We start from the raw sequence: 13,375 nt of genomic DNA, 5'->3' as shown, positions 1-13,375 counted from the left end.
GTAACTTGAATGTTTGGGGATCATTTTCTTGGAATGGAGTTAGATGAATAGAAAATAAATGGCAATATGGACAAGTTTGCTTATCTTGGTATAATAGAAAATGCGAAAGCGCTATATTCCTCCGAGTCCATGCCATTAAACTGGTTATTCATGCATAACAACCTCAAGTCCAAAACAAGAGGCGAAAAATTGGATTTCAAAAGAAAAAATGCAGTTCTGGAATGGTGGGCACAAAGGTCTGACCCTCAACTCTGGCTCTGTCGTTGCAGCCCTTCTACATTAGGATGATAATAAAAAAACGTTTTCTTACTTCAATATATACATATGTATTTAAACTCCTATATGTAGTATTTAATATTGAAGAGATATCGTAGGGCGAATAGTATCTTAGTCAACCACCTTAAAACGTTTTTTCTTAGTAATTATTAAACTATTGTACATTAGCTTAAAATAGTCTGCAAGAATATATCTATTCAAAGACAAATACACCAAAAAAAGTCGAAATTAAACAGTCTTCGTAAAAAAATTTGTAATCAAAACATTGATGCCATCAACATTTATTTAATCTTTTGTTTTACACTTATTTAAGCATAAACGTCACGCTGTGCTTTTTCCCACGCAGCGATAGGGCCATGTTCCGGACGATATTTGACATTGCAACCGTCGTGTTCAAGGCGATTATCATCACGGAGCTCTTCATAACGGTCACGGTCATATTTGGTGAATCCCCATCTCTTTGAAACGTATATCTGAAAATAATAAAAGGATATTATAAACGACATTCACTCTTAAATGCATATATACAAATAATTATTAAAGCGATTTGGCTTAGACCTATGCTATTATTTGCATAACTCTACCCGGTCAGGGATGGCAAGCTTGAAATAAATATGCCCTCTATTGTCTGGAAACCATCGATATTGGTTCGATCACAGAAGGTGAAAACCAATTTGTAGTGGGTGGCTTAAATGGGCATCGTGATCGTTGACAATAAATCCTGCTAAACGTTCATAACAGTTTAAGCATAGCAGACAGACTATTCCACGCCCTTCCATAGTATCAAATTTTACTTATCGGCATGACTCGGGTTTTTGCAGCCCTAGTAAACTAGCCGTCTAGTAAGCTGAACATCACCCATCATCACGACGCCCTCCCAGGATCGTGGGCAAATCAGCAGCCCGCTTGACCTAACTGCGAACCCCGAAGTCTGCTTTGGTGGATGTGCCCTGTCAGTGTAGTGTAATCACCGGTCGTCTTTGTCTTTTGTCTAACGGTAGGCCCAGGAAACTAGCTCTTTCGACGGGTTGGGTCCAGAGGGGTGTTAGATGAGTGGGGGCATGTTAAAAGGTGGTTAGTGTCGTGCGGGGTGCCTTCACATGCCGGACATTTGTTTAGTATGTCGAGGTCGATTCTGGATAAGTACGAGTTTAACCTGCTACAGTATCCAGAACGTAATTGTGCCAAAGTTACACGGGACTCTCGGGGAAGTTGGAGCTCTTCGTCTGCGATACGTGGTGGTTAGACTCCGATAACAGCATTCGCGAGCTTAGGAAGGTGGTAATGGTCTCCCGATGACGAAGAGATAAAGCGTACAAAATGGTTAGCGCTAGCGGTGGTCAGCTAGTGTAAAATCGCCCTCGAGAGTACAGTATTAGCAACGTTAGATCTCTCTAAGGTTTTCGATACAGTCAGATATAGCCGCAATTGTTCGAGTATTACCTATAGCTATTGCGGGACAAAAAAAACTTCAATCATAAAATTTTAGAAAGTTACTTGCAAAGAAAAAAATGCTTAAATTTTCTTAACAATTTCCGAACTAAAGAGGTCTGAGCGTCCATTATAATTTATGTATTTACTTTGTCTTTTTCAATATTTTTATTGTAACAGATGATTATTTGGAGGAAAAAATAAAAATAATAATTATAGTTTTTGAAATGGAAAAGCTTGGATTTACAATCGAGGACCATGCACAAATTTATAAAAAAAAAACGTACATAAATTGTTATTGAATATGAAGCTACATATCTATACTAGGTGAATGTCTGTACGTTGTCCGCGCATCACTACGAAACGACAACACCAAATGACGTAAAAATTTTTATACATTCATATTTTCACCCAATGAAGGTTATAGGCATGTTTTTATGATGGAACTCCCCAGGCCGCGCCACCACTCTCATTCGTCACTAATAATCGAATATTTGCTTAAATTGAATAAAAAAAATTTTTAGTTTTTCCTATATCCCAGTATTTATAGCACACTCTAGACTTCATAATCCGCATAAGCTGTTCAACTATGACCCAAATGCAAAGTTCAAAAACGGTTTGAGATAGAAAGTTAATAAAAATAATTTTGCTTGATATATTTCTGATTGGTTGTTTTGAAGTGAGGCATAGCAACGGATGCCGGGTATTGTAATATTATGGTTATTAATAAAAAAATATTTTCTATGAAATTATTGTTGGTAATTCTTTTATATACATATCCTAAATCTCTCAAAACTACTCCTACGCAAGCGGGGCCGCGGGTTAAAGCTAGTATAATATAAAAACAGAAGTTTTCTTAATTTATTGTAATATAATACGAACCTTCTGACGTCCAGGGAACTTAAACTTAGCACGACGGAGAGCCTCAATAACTTGAGCCTTGTATCGATCACTTGACCGCACCGACATTATGGGTTGGCCGATACGGACACGAGCAACGGTACCCTGTGGCTTACCAAAAGCACCACGCATTCCAGTCTGAAGCCTGTAAGATAATTTTTTGATAATTTCGTGTTTTTCTGCAATTATATAGTTTATAATATAGTTTTTGTCAGTTTTGTCATGGTAATCATTAGGATCATATCCCAGTGCTCAAAATGTTTTTCATCATGTTTATTTTATTTATTTTTCCTTATCCTCTTAAAACCATTTTACAAATCCTTCTTATAGTTATTAACACAACGTCATTAAATGTTTTTAGCTTTTTCTTTAGTACTTTCTCCGTATTTCTTGCCAACATTTGAGATTAAGTCTTCATTAGTAAATGAGTGCAAATGTTTATTTTTTTTTGCACACTTGCCCACAAGTATCTCGGCCACTGTGATACCTAAAAACCTGAGTCTGCAAGTGACGTATATTTTTAAAAATTTACGGGCTGCAGTCTCAAAGTTTCGTACAGATTATGTGGACTTCTTGTGTATTTTTAACTGAATAATACATTTGTACTTGAAGACAATAATATTTCTTCTTCGGTGTCACTCATTTTTTCAAACTAAAATAGTGCTGAAAGGGAGTTTTATTGCAGTTAGATTTCGCTATGCTCTTCTGCTCTTTTCGGTTGCGTATCCTTAGAAGGAAAGGTTTAAGGCGACGGGACTTAACTTGACACCAAACTATGGTGCATCTCATGAATTTCTCTAAGGACAAACTGAGGATGCTTACTGCCATTCTCACTATAAATTGCGAAGCCATTCTGCTCGCTCGGAAAATGGTTCACCGACTCCTCTAGACCTGTCTGGCGAAATACTAATATACTTGATTTCAAAAAGCAATGCCAAAGCGTCTCGACTTCATACGGCCAGAAGAAAGTCACTTACGTTTAAGCTTATTGAGGGAACGGGCTTTGGATCAGGTGTGGTGATTAGTAAACGACAAAAAATGTCTTAAGATCCAAGTGCAAACCATTTTAAATGAGTAGCTGGATTGAATTTTTGGCTGTCAGCTCGGTGTACTGAGAGATGTACCACCGTTTACTTATGCGTTAATGTAACATCAGACTCAGACATGTATGCTAACAATTGACTTACAGTTTTCGAAACTAAAATTTCTTGTCGATATAAAATCTTGTATCAAGAAAATGGTTTCTACCTATTTCACAAAATATATTGCGTCGGCAAAAACAAATAAATACATTGTCTTCTAGCTCTGCTGAATTTTGAAACTAAATTTTCTTTAGAATATATTTACCTTATAAAAATACGCGCTTATTGCTTCGTAGCAATAACTCACTCGTCACTAAATTATATTGTTAATTATCAGATATGCGATTGTTTAAACATTCCGGCCTCGACCATTACTACACTTTGTTAAATTATTTGTGCTCATTCAAATAGCTTAGCACGTTATTTGTTCCCATTCAAATATTAAACAGGTAACATTCCAAATAAGATAGTGGCTAACTTCGCAAATGTCGCTTTGCATTTTAATACCACTGCAATGTTTTTAGCAAGTCATTGGCGTTCTTTCGCTATGGTGGACGTGTACTTTTTCATAACCAATTACGGTTGTATATCGCACGCAATAGCTTTAAACCTTGTCCACTTTTTGAAGCCAAAAACTTTGGCGCTTCACGTTGTTTTTAGTAAACTTATTCAACTTTCTACCGACTTGTATTCTTACACTAGACGTTTATTTTAAATAATTTACTAATAAAAAAATTAATAAATAAATAATTTGTAATTGGCTATATGTTATTCCACGTTTTAGTATATATAGGACACAATAATAACTTACCTATCAGCTCCAGCACACGACAACATCTTATTGATTCGGATCACATGGAATGGGTGAAGGCGCATACGTATGTGGAACTGGTCTTTACCACAATACTTTACCAAATACTTGTTGCAGCAAATTCGTCCAGCTTCCAAAGCCTCACTACTAAGTTGTTCATATTCATCAGAAACTAAATGCACGCACAAAGGAAAATCTTCAACTGATGCCTTCTTTCTTCCCAAATCAAAAATACGAATTTTAGGATCTGGAACACCACGACAAAATCTCGACTTTGGGTAAGGTTTATTCTTACAATAGCGATAGCTGTAAGAACTTATTTTTAAAACAACGAATATAAGAACTTTCTCAAACTTACCATCTCGCTGGACGTCGACCCATTTTAAAACTTCAAAATGTAAGAAGACTGAATCACGTCCACTACACTACAAAGAAGTCAAAGGAAAAGGAAGTCTCTATTAAAAACGATCATAACACGTTTTAGGAAACGTTTACTAAATTTGTTAATATAAAAGCGTAATATTAGAACTTTAATTACACTGTGGCTCCATACACAACATTTTACCGAGTTACAATAACTATAGCTGAATGTACATACTTTTAATTACTGCACTATGCATAAAAATTACTGCGCTTCGGTATAAAATTGTAATGCTGTTGCAATCATCATTTGCTTATGCCAAAGATTTTTGTCAAGGCGAATTGAGTACTGAAGCTGCCGTTTTCCCAAAACAATTACTTTATCTTTCCCGATTTTGACAAATTTGTCGCCATTACAGTAAAACTTGCACTTTGACGATTTTGTTCACTTCTTGCTCTTGGTGGTTAGCAAATGAACTGAACTAAAGGCAGAGCAATTCACAGAACAAATTGCACATAAGGCGCGAAGGTAAATGCCTGCTTCAGAGCAATTCAAAGAGAAGACCTGAAGCAAAATTGATTTAATTGTGTTTCCATATATATAATTAATTTATTATATTATTATTAGCCACAATGGGTCGGCAACGGTCTAAGTGAGTTGGTATGGAGACCGACTGCTACTTCTACATATTATGTTATAATATAGGGTGGGCCATGTAAAATTTGCTTTTTGAATCGGCTATAAAAAAACACTAATCAATATTTTTTCAAACTTTGTTTTTATTTTGAAGATTGAACATTGTCATTTATGAATGAAAAAATAATATCGTTCAAATGACTGCCACGACTGGCTTTACAGTAGGCCATTCGATCAACCCAGTTTTTAAGCACATTTTCGATTGTTTGGGCTCCAATTTCATGAATGGCAACTTCGATTTCGTGTTTTAAAGCATCAATCGTCTCTGGATGGTTCACATAGCATTTGTCCTTAATGGCTCCCCACAAAAAATAGTTCAACAGGCTTAAATCACAGCTCCGAGGCGGCCAATTGAAATCGGAATTTCGGCTGATTATTCGGTTTTCAAAAACGGTAGCCAAAAGTTCGAGTGTAACTTTTGCAGTGTGACAAGTTGCACCGTCCTGTTGAAACCAAATGTCGTCCATGTCATCCTCTTCAATTTTTGGAAACAACTCGTTGAGCATGTCACGATAACGCTCGCCATTTGCTGTAACCGCGACTCCTCGCTCAAAAAAAAAATGGCCCGATGATGCCGCCATGCCGTGACTTGTTGTGGATGCATTTGTTTCTCTACAGTAACGTGTGGATTTGCTGAGCCCCAAATCTGACAATTTTGCTTATTGACGTAGCCACCGATGTGAAAATGAGCTTCATCAGAAAAGAAGACTCACCACTTTGGAAATAGGTTTTCAATATTTCCCAACTTTGTTCAAGCGTATAGCGTCCCATTTCGTGAATGTCAAACCTTTAAGTAAATTATGAACTCATTTGACATGTCATTTGTGTACCATTCTCAAAAAATAGGTGGTTCAAAAAGCAAACGCTATATGGCCCACCCTGTATATAAAATAACTGAGCAATGCGGCGCCGTTTCGTTTTAATTCGTGAGAGAACGTAAAGCCTTATCACGAAAAATTGCTCAATTTGGAGATTTTGGTAAATGTTATTCAAATATTGTTCGGAACGGTGAAACTTCGTGAGCCGCCTGGCAACAATAGCGAGCGATTGTGATACCAAAATATGAACATGAATTCTCCTTGATGGTAACAGCAGAACTCGCCAGAAGATAAGAGCTGTCATATATAGAAATTGCGATATTATTAAGTACATGAATAAAAGCAGGGGTGCATGCGCATGGACGATTCAGTTGGAAATTATACTTGCGAGCGAATAAGTGAAAAGTAATGGAGTAATTCAGTCTTAAGCTGAACGTGTACATTTATAAGTAAAGTGTTGGAAATAATCATTCAAATAAAATGTCTCACAATTATTCCTCCGAGTTCATCACTGGATTGCTACAAGAGGAATTGAGTACTGAAGGTGGCGCCATTAAAAAACAGTTACTTTCCTCTGACGTTAGCTACCTTCGCAATACAGTGGCTAGAAAGTATGTGTGTGCGCATAATTTCTTGTGTTTGGTTGTTTCCATTGCTTTCGCATAGTCTTCTTCTTCACAGACAAGTATTTCCCCCTTCCTTTTGTTTGTTTATAGATGCACTCTTACGACTCGGCGAATTCGGAAGATGCGATCTCTTTCTCTATCATTCTTGGGATAAAAGTGACAAATTAATTGCAACACAACTTGCTGGCTTTATTGAATCACTTCGTTATTTTTCGTTTCCTCTTGCACACATTTGACTTACGACTCAATATCATATGCGCATTCATCTCTGCTTATATACATGTGCTTTATAACTATTTTTATGATATAATAACGTATTTTTTAGATTTTGGCAACTCCTATATTCTGGTGAGTTGTGTTTCGCCCTCTAGTGTGAAGCGAATTTGTTTTTGTTTCGGTATCTCATTTACTCAGTATTGTTTGCACGAAGCCTCTGGGTTCGTTACAATATGAATGACATCATTGTATGGGTGCAAACGAAAACAAACTGATTTGTTTTATAAACATGTAAACAAACGAAAACAGCTGTTTTAATTTTCAATTTTATGTATTTCACGTAAAACAGACTTAGCATACATACACGTCGAAAAGAGTAGGCACTTTGAGAGCAAGCCAAAAGGCAACTTCGAGTGAAAAACCCTGACGACAACTTTTAATGGGATACCAAACAAGCCAGAGCTTGGAGACTTCTAAAAATTTCTGCATCCTTTTAATCATTTATCATATATTTTTACACATTTGCCACTTTGTCCTTGAACCATATTTATACCAAATCAACTTTAATAATTCTCAAAGTACATTTGACTCCATAAAGCTATTAAATAATTATACATTTAAAAGAAAAAAAAAACTTTTTAATATATTTAAATATTTATTTAATATTAAAGTAATTAATAGTGCACTCTATATGAACGAACATACATCTTGAATAGTAAAAAAGAAACTAAATATATGTATAGATAAAACAGAAAATGCAAACTATTAGTTAGCAGTTTCACAAGCATCCACCCAATCATTGTAAACATCAATGGGTTCGGATAAAAAGTTTATACTAGTTTGAAAATCTTCGAGGCAAACTCTGCAAGTAACCTTCGCAGTATTACGGCTTTTGTCCCTGAAATAAAAAAATATATAAGTTAATATCAATTTAAAAACTTAAAATACGTTTATGTACATTTCATCCAAATAAAAGAATCTAACTTATTTTTTTAAAAGGTATGTTGTTGTTGTAGCAGCATAAATATCCCCATGCATATATGAGGAATGCTGCTGAACACTCCTTGGCCGGATATAAATCCGGGTAATTCCGGTTACGTAGAACCGACTGTCGTGGGAACAAAAGGTATGTAGTTTATATTGATGTTGCTTTTCGTAAAATTGTTTCTTAATGTTTTTGAGTAATACCAGATTCAGGAAAGATTTTATGCTGCTTGTCAATTCAACGATAAAATATGCTAATAGTTTGTTCAAAATTTTATCCGAATTAAATTTTTCTACCACGTTTAAGTTTTTTGAATTCAGTAAGATTTCAGCTGAAATAATTGGCCTAGATAAATACTTTAGTATTATTATCGATAGGTGGTCCCTTGCTCTCTTAAGTTTGAAAAAATTATTTTGAAAACAGCGCTCCTTTTAGAAAGATCGTATCCTTAGCATTTTTCGTCGTTTTATCTGAGGCGACTGAGTTTCTGAATAAAGACTTAAAATCTCTCTGGGTCCCATAAAGTGTTCGAGCCCTGTTCCTAATTTAGACTTAACGCTTATCTGAGTATGTGAAGCCAGTTTTTGTAATATTTTCGATTGAAACAGTCGATTTGAAGTCACACATACACATTTGTATTCTCTTTGAATCATCATTATCAATGCCGCGACCAAGACGATCGAATCTTTCCCGACAAAGCCTTAATGCAAGAAGGATACGAAACATTGCGAATGAAACGACTGAAGAAGCACAAGGAATTGACCGTGAAGAGCGGCGCGTTAGTATGGCTCGACTTCGTGCTTCTCAATCACAAGAGCAAAGCGAGGCAGCCCGTGAAACGGATCGGTTGGCAATGCGAAGTCGTCGAGCGAATAACAGAGATCAACGAGTAGATCATTTTCGATGCACAAGAAGAGAATTATCAAGTGCTGATTTGAATCGAGCAGCGTTTCGATATGATTGCAACACTGATACTGCTTGACAACAAACATGAGAATTGCATTACTTAATGATACATCTACTGAAGATTTCTCTGAGCAATTACTGACTATCGGTAATGGTCGAGTACCTGTCGACGAATCGAGTGGATTGATTTCATTTCCTCAGAATTTCTGCAACTTTGTCTCATCGAAAGACGAACTTATCAATAAACTATTCCCAAACATCATTAATAACTACAAAAATAATGAATGGTTGAGTGAGCGAGCTGTTTTAGCGGCTAAGAATAAAGATGTAGATGACCTAAACTACATAATTCAAAATGATATCATTGGAACATTGCATTCATTCAAATCCATTGACTGTGTAACAAATGAAGATGAAGCTACCAACTATCTAATTGAATTTTTAATCTCCTTGGATCTGCCTGGCTTATCGTCGCACAATTTACGCCTAAAAGTTGGCCCCGAAGTAATAATCATGCTTCGAAACATAAGCCCACCAAACCTTTGCAACGGTACGTGTTTGGTGGTAAATAAATTGATGAACAATGTGATTTACGCGACGAAAATTCGAAGGTGAAGAAGTTCTCATTCCGAGGATCCCGATGATCCGATCTTCCGTTTGAGTTTAAAAGACTTCAATTTCCGATCCGTCTTGCATTCGCCATGACCATTAACAAATCACAAGGCCAATCCTTGAAAGTTTATGGTCTGAATCTAGAAGATCAATGTTTCTCACATGGTCAATTATATGTGGCATGTTCATGGGTCGGAAAAGCATTTGCGTTGTTTGTTCTTGCACCTAATAATAAAACCAAAAATGTCGTGTATCACAAGGTGCTTAACTGAAGAGTGCAATCTAATAAAGCTTTATTGAAATACTTGATTAAAAAAATTAACTTTATAAAATCAAAAATCTGCTTTTTTATTGCCTCTAGGGCGGAACAAAGTTCACCGGGTCAGATTGTAAATAAATAAAATTCCTTATAATTATTTTCATTAAAAAAAAGTGTTATTCATCTATATAAAACTTCTGTATACTTATTTTACCCCTGGAATATAATGGTGTGTGGATGTATTGCATCATTACGTGTTGGCCCCGATTGTTCAAATTAAGGGCAATGGCTAGAATTATGTACAAGGAAATCCTTGGTAAGAAATTACTCCGACCGTTTGCTGCTGGTTGAATTTTACTAGCAAGATTAGCCGTCCAAATTTAAAAATTTTTGGAGAATCATGAAGAGACAGAGGCTGCAAGAAAACCTGCAAATAAAACGACGGAACAGCCAGCAGTGTACTTCATGAATACACGATGTGCGGAAGTTGGTTGTGGAATACATTGTCCTCTTAAAATTTATTGATCAACTTAAATTAAAAAAATTCATAGCAATACTTTGTATACAAATCGTATAACTTTAATTTTTAAACGTTTCTCCTGTAATTTTTATAATAAAACGCTCGTTTTGACAGATTTGGAGTCGGATGATTTATATTATATTTACAAATGGGTATGTTTGGGGCGAGTGTCCAGTTTTCCGACCACACTTTTTTTATCACCAAAGTCAGAGTTCCTCATTTCAAAACCATGACAAAATATATGTTATACATACATATATATTTCTTTTACTTTTGACTATTTACTACCAATTATTAAAATGATAACAGTAAATCTAACAATTTTATTTGTAAAATTATAGTGATTTAGAGATATATAAATATAGGAATAGACGCATATGTAAATAGGAACAAACCAGATTTGATGTAGTAATAGAAAGGAGAAAGCAATTGAAATTACAACAGTTTTATCACAACTTCTATTATTGTACAGAATTACGTTAATCATGCATTAGCCCTTTGTGATTACTTATCCGAAGTCAGGGTAGGTTCTTGTCCACTTTGTTCTGACTTTTTATAGCCGAGTAGACTTTATTATCGTAACATAGACAAAAGTTGTTCATATCCCGAACAGTGTGGAAGGGAATATGATGGTCAAAATAATTCGCCGAGGGTTTTATTTAAAATTTAAAGTTTTTCATTTATCAATGTTGAGGGCAAAACGTAACGACTGGTATAATCATCGCCTTTTTTACCAAATTTTTTCATTCGTACCACGGAGTAGATATGTAATTACCCAAAATGTTGCAAACTACAATTCTGAAATTCGTACGTGTTTACCTTTACAACTTACATTTTCACCTCACAGGATTTTTCATGATTACAAAACGGGCAATTAAACTGTTGATCCAAAGGTTCAATATTTTTCTTCTTTGGCGGTGGTTTTCTCTTCGATTTTCTCCGACCCATCTCGCTCTAAGTAAACTTGATTAATTTCAAGGCGTACACAAGTATAGGCGCTCACTTATTGCTTTTAATCCTCTTTGAACATTAACTTGTAAGAGCTTTACGATAGAGAGATACTCCAAATGAATATATATGAGGTTTACACAAATCAACGTTCAGAGACGATTTGTTGCAGGCAGTAATGTCAAATTCGCATCGATACATCAAAAAATCGATATTTACCATCGAAATATAACGATTCATCCACGATTTTTTATCAGGGCATCGACTTTTATGTTTTAAATACTCATATTTTTACATTTACAAATTCTTCAGAACCGGAATTTCATAAATTTATACAAAACGTCGTACAAAGCAAAGATGACACGTTAAAAGGTTTGCTCCTCCAAAGTAAACTTGCAAGAGTAGTTCATTGGTTGTGAGAGCGAATTCGTTTAAGGTTGTCCTAGGCCTATAACATATAAGTCATTTATATGTGAACGTAAAATATATTGAAAAGCTATCCTTTTATTTCACTGCCTTTTTTAAAACAAATCGGGCACTTTCTCATATATTTTTATATATTTATAAAAAATACATAATATACCTTCTCATATATTATATTAATATATATATATATATTTATAAAATATACATTTTGTACATAAGAATGGCCTGACGAAGTAGAAAACATAGGAATCATTTATTTGCGAAGGCAAAATAGAAAAATAGAATTAATTTATTTATTGTGTTACATATGCAAATACTTAGTAATCAATTATACCGTTTAGATTGATATGTGTAATTAAGTGCCCTCGACCACATCAAGCGTTCTGATTCTTCGATTATAACCTTGAAAAATGGTCCTTTTCCATCCCCGCCTTTTTTTTAAAGAAATCGGGCACTTCCTCATTTATTTATACATATTTATAAAAAGTTTTTGAATTTATATTTCTTTGAAAAATCCGCTAAACACGCACGTACAGTTCAAACTTTGATAATAAGATTTAAGTGTTTCGTTAAATCATTTTACGCTGACATTTTGATGTATAAAGAAGAAAAAAACAAATCAGCTGTTTTACTGCCATCTCTCTTAACTTGTTAGTGTCTCTGGCCCGTCCTTGTTCGAGAGCCACAACTCGCTTTCTCTCCTTCTATCGCGCTCGTGGTTCCGGAGGATTATTAATATTTTAAATATCCATTAGTATATCGCTTTGAAAAATCACAATGTTAACAAACTCACTTTGGATAAATTTCGTCAAAGCTATCAGCTATTTTTGCCAGAATTAGAGTTGCCAAAGTGTCGTCATTTTATATAATGTATTCATACTTGTGTAGTATAGAAAAAAGTGTAAATGTATTTTTGAAAACTTTTTGCATAATGTGTTTCGGGCTTTGGTCTTCCGTTTCTACTTTATTGATGTGCCTTGGATAACAGATTATCGAGAACAAACTAGAGTTTGAATAATCTAAGGCGAGTTCATACCAGGTGTTATCAAGAATGATAGAGAAACAGATTACGCCTTCCGAATTCGCCGTGTCGTAAGAGCGGATGAATAACCAAGCACAATTTAACACACGGTACTTCGTTTTCATTAGTTTGATTAGTTTAAATCTCATAAATCGCAAAACTACCAAGCCATTCACTGAATTTTCACAAACACGTAATTTTTCCTACTTCTCTTTGTTTTGTATTGCGAACTGAGCTGACATCACACTTGTCAAGATCGCGAAGTAACTGTTATTTAATGGCCCAACCATAGTACTCAAATCGCCTTGAGGTGTTATTACTTGAGCGCCTAGTTTGATACTTATCTTGCGATTTTGTATTTCGAATGTCAACGTCACCTGACTGAAGCATTGATATTCAACATCAGCACTTATATATATTTAGTTATTGCTATTTAGTGGTTTGAATGTTAGAATTTCAATAAGTGCATACATTATTTAAA

The 13,375-nt window shown here is 35.1% G+C and overlaps 2 protein-coding genes across 3 annotated transcripts; both read right to left on the bottom strand.

The window, feature by feature from the left end:
* Positions 1-518: 518 nt before the first annotated feature.
* LOC129253046 (60S ribosomal protein L10) lies at positions 519-4,975 on the bottom strand. Its single transcript, XM_054891277.1, has 4 exons — positions 4,859-4,975; positions 4,501-4,806; positions 2,590-2,752; positions 519-749 (listed from the first exon to the last, which is right to left on the bottom strand). Exons 1-4 carry the CDS (start codon positions 4,879-4,881, stop codon positions 585-587), a joined length of 657 nt encoding a protein of 218 aa, XP_054747252.1. The 5' UTR covers positions 4,882-4,975; the 3' UTR covers positions 519-584.
* A 2,874-nt stretch (positions 4,976-7,849) lies between these two features.
* LOC129253045 (transcription elongation factor 1 homolog) lies at positions 7,850-11,625 on the bottom strand. 2 transcript variants are annotated; one of them, XM_054891276.1, is made up of 3 exons: positions 11,503-11,625; positions 11,332-11,453; positions 7,850-8,115 (listed from the first exon to the last, which is right to left on the bottom strand). In XM_054891276.1, exons 2-3 carry the CDS (start codon positions 11,445-11,447, stop codon positions 7,983-7,985), a joined length of 249 nt encoding a protein of 82 aa, XP_054747251.1. In that variant the 5' UTR covers positions 11,448-11,453; positions 11,503-11,625; the 3' UTR covers positions 7,850-7,982. The 2 variants fall into 2 exon arrangements, with proteins under 2 accessions (XP_054747251.1, XP_054747250.1); XM_054891275.1 differs by having other exon boundaries at positions 11,332-11,625.
* Positions 11,626-13,375: the final 1,750 nt, after the last annotated feature.

Source organism: Anastrepha obliqua, chromosome 1, assembly GCF_027943255.1.
Source record: "Anastrepha obliqua isolate idAnaObli1 chromosome 1, idAnaObli1_1.0, whole genome shotgun sequence".
NCBI lineage: Eukaryota > Metazoa > Arthropoda > Insecta > Diptera > Tephritidae > Anastrepha > Anastrepha obliqua.
This window is presented reverse-complemented; position numbering and strand designations above follow the sequence as displayed.

What these genes read in the sequence shown, in the direction of transcription:
- LOC129253046 (XM_054891277.1), bottom strand. Translation starts at nt 4,881, where the DNA reads ATGGGTCGACGTCCAGCGAGATG. An exon ending in TCGTGTGCTGGAGCTGATAG is followed by an intron (nt 2,753 to 4,500) that starts GTAAGTTATTAT and finishes ATTATCTTACAG; the next exon opens with GCTTCAGACTGGAATGCGTG. An exon ending in AGTTCCCTGGACGTCAGAAG is followed by an intron (nt 750 to 2,589) that starts GTTCGTATTATA and finishes TATTATTTTCAG; the next exon opens with ATATACGTTTCAAAGAGATG.
- LOC129253045 (XM_054891275.1), bottom strand. Translation starts at nt 11,447, where the DNA reads ATGGGTCGGAGAAAATCGAAGAGAAAACCACCGCCAAAGAAGAAAAAT. An exon ending in AAATCCTGTGAGGTGAAAAT is followed by an intron (nt 8,116 to 11,331) that starts GTAAGTTGTAAA and finishes TTTTTATTTCAG; the next exon opens with GGACAAAAGCCGTAATACTG.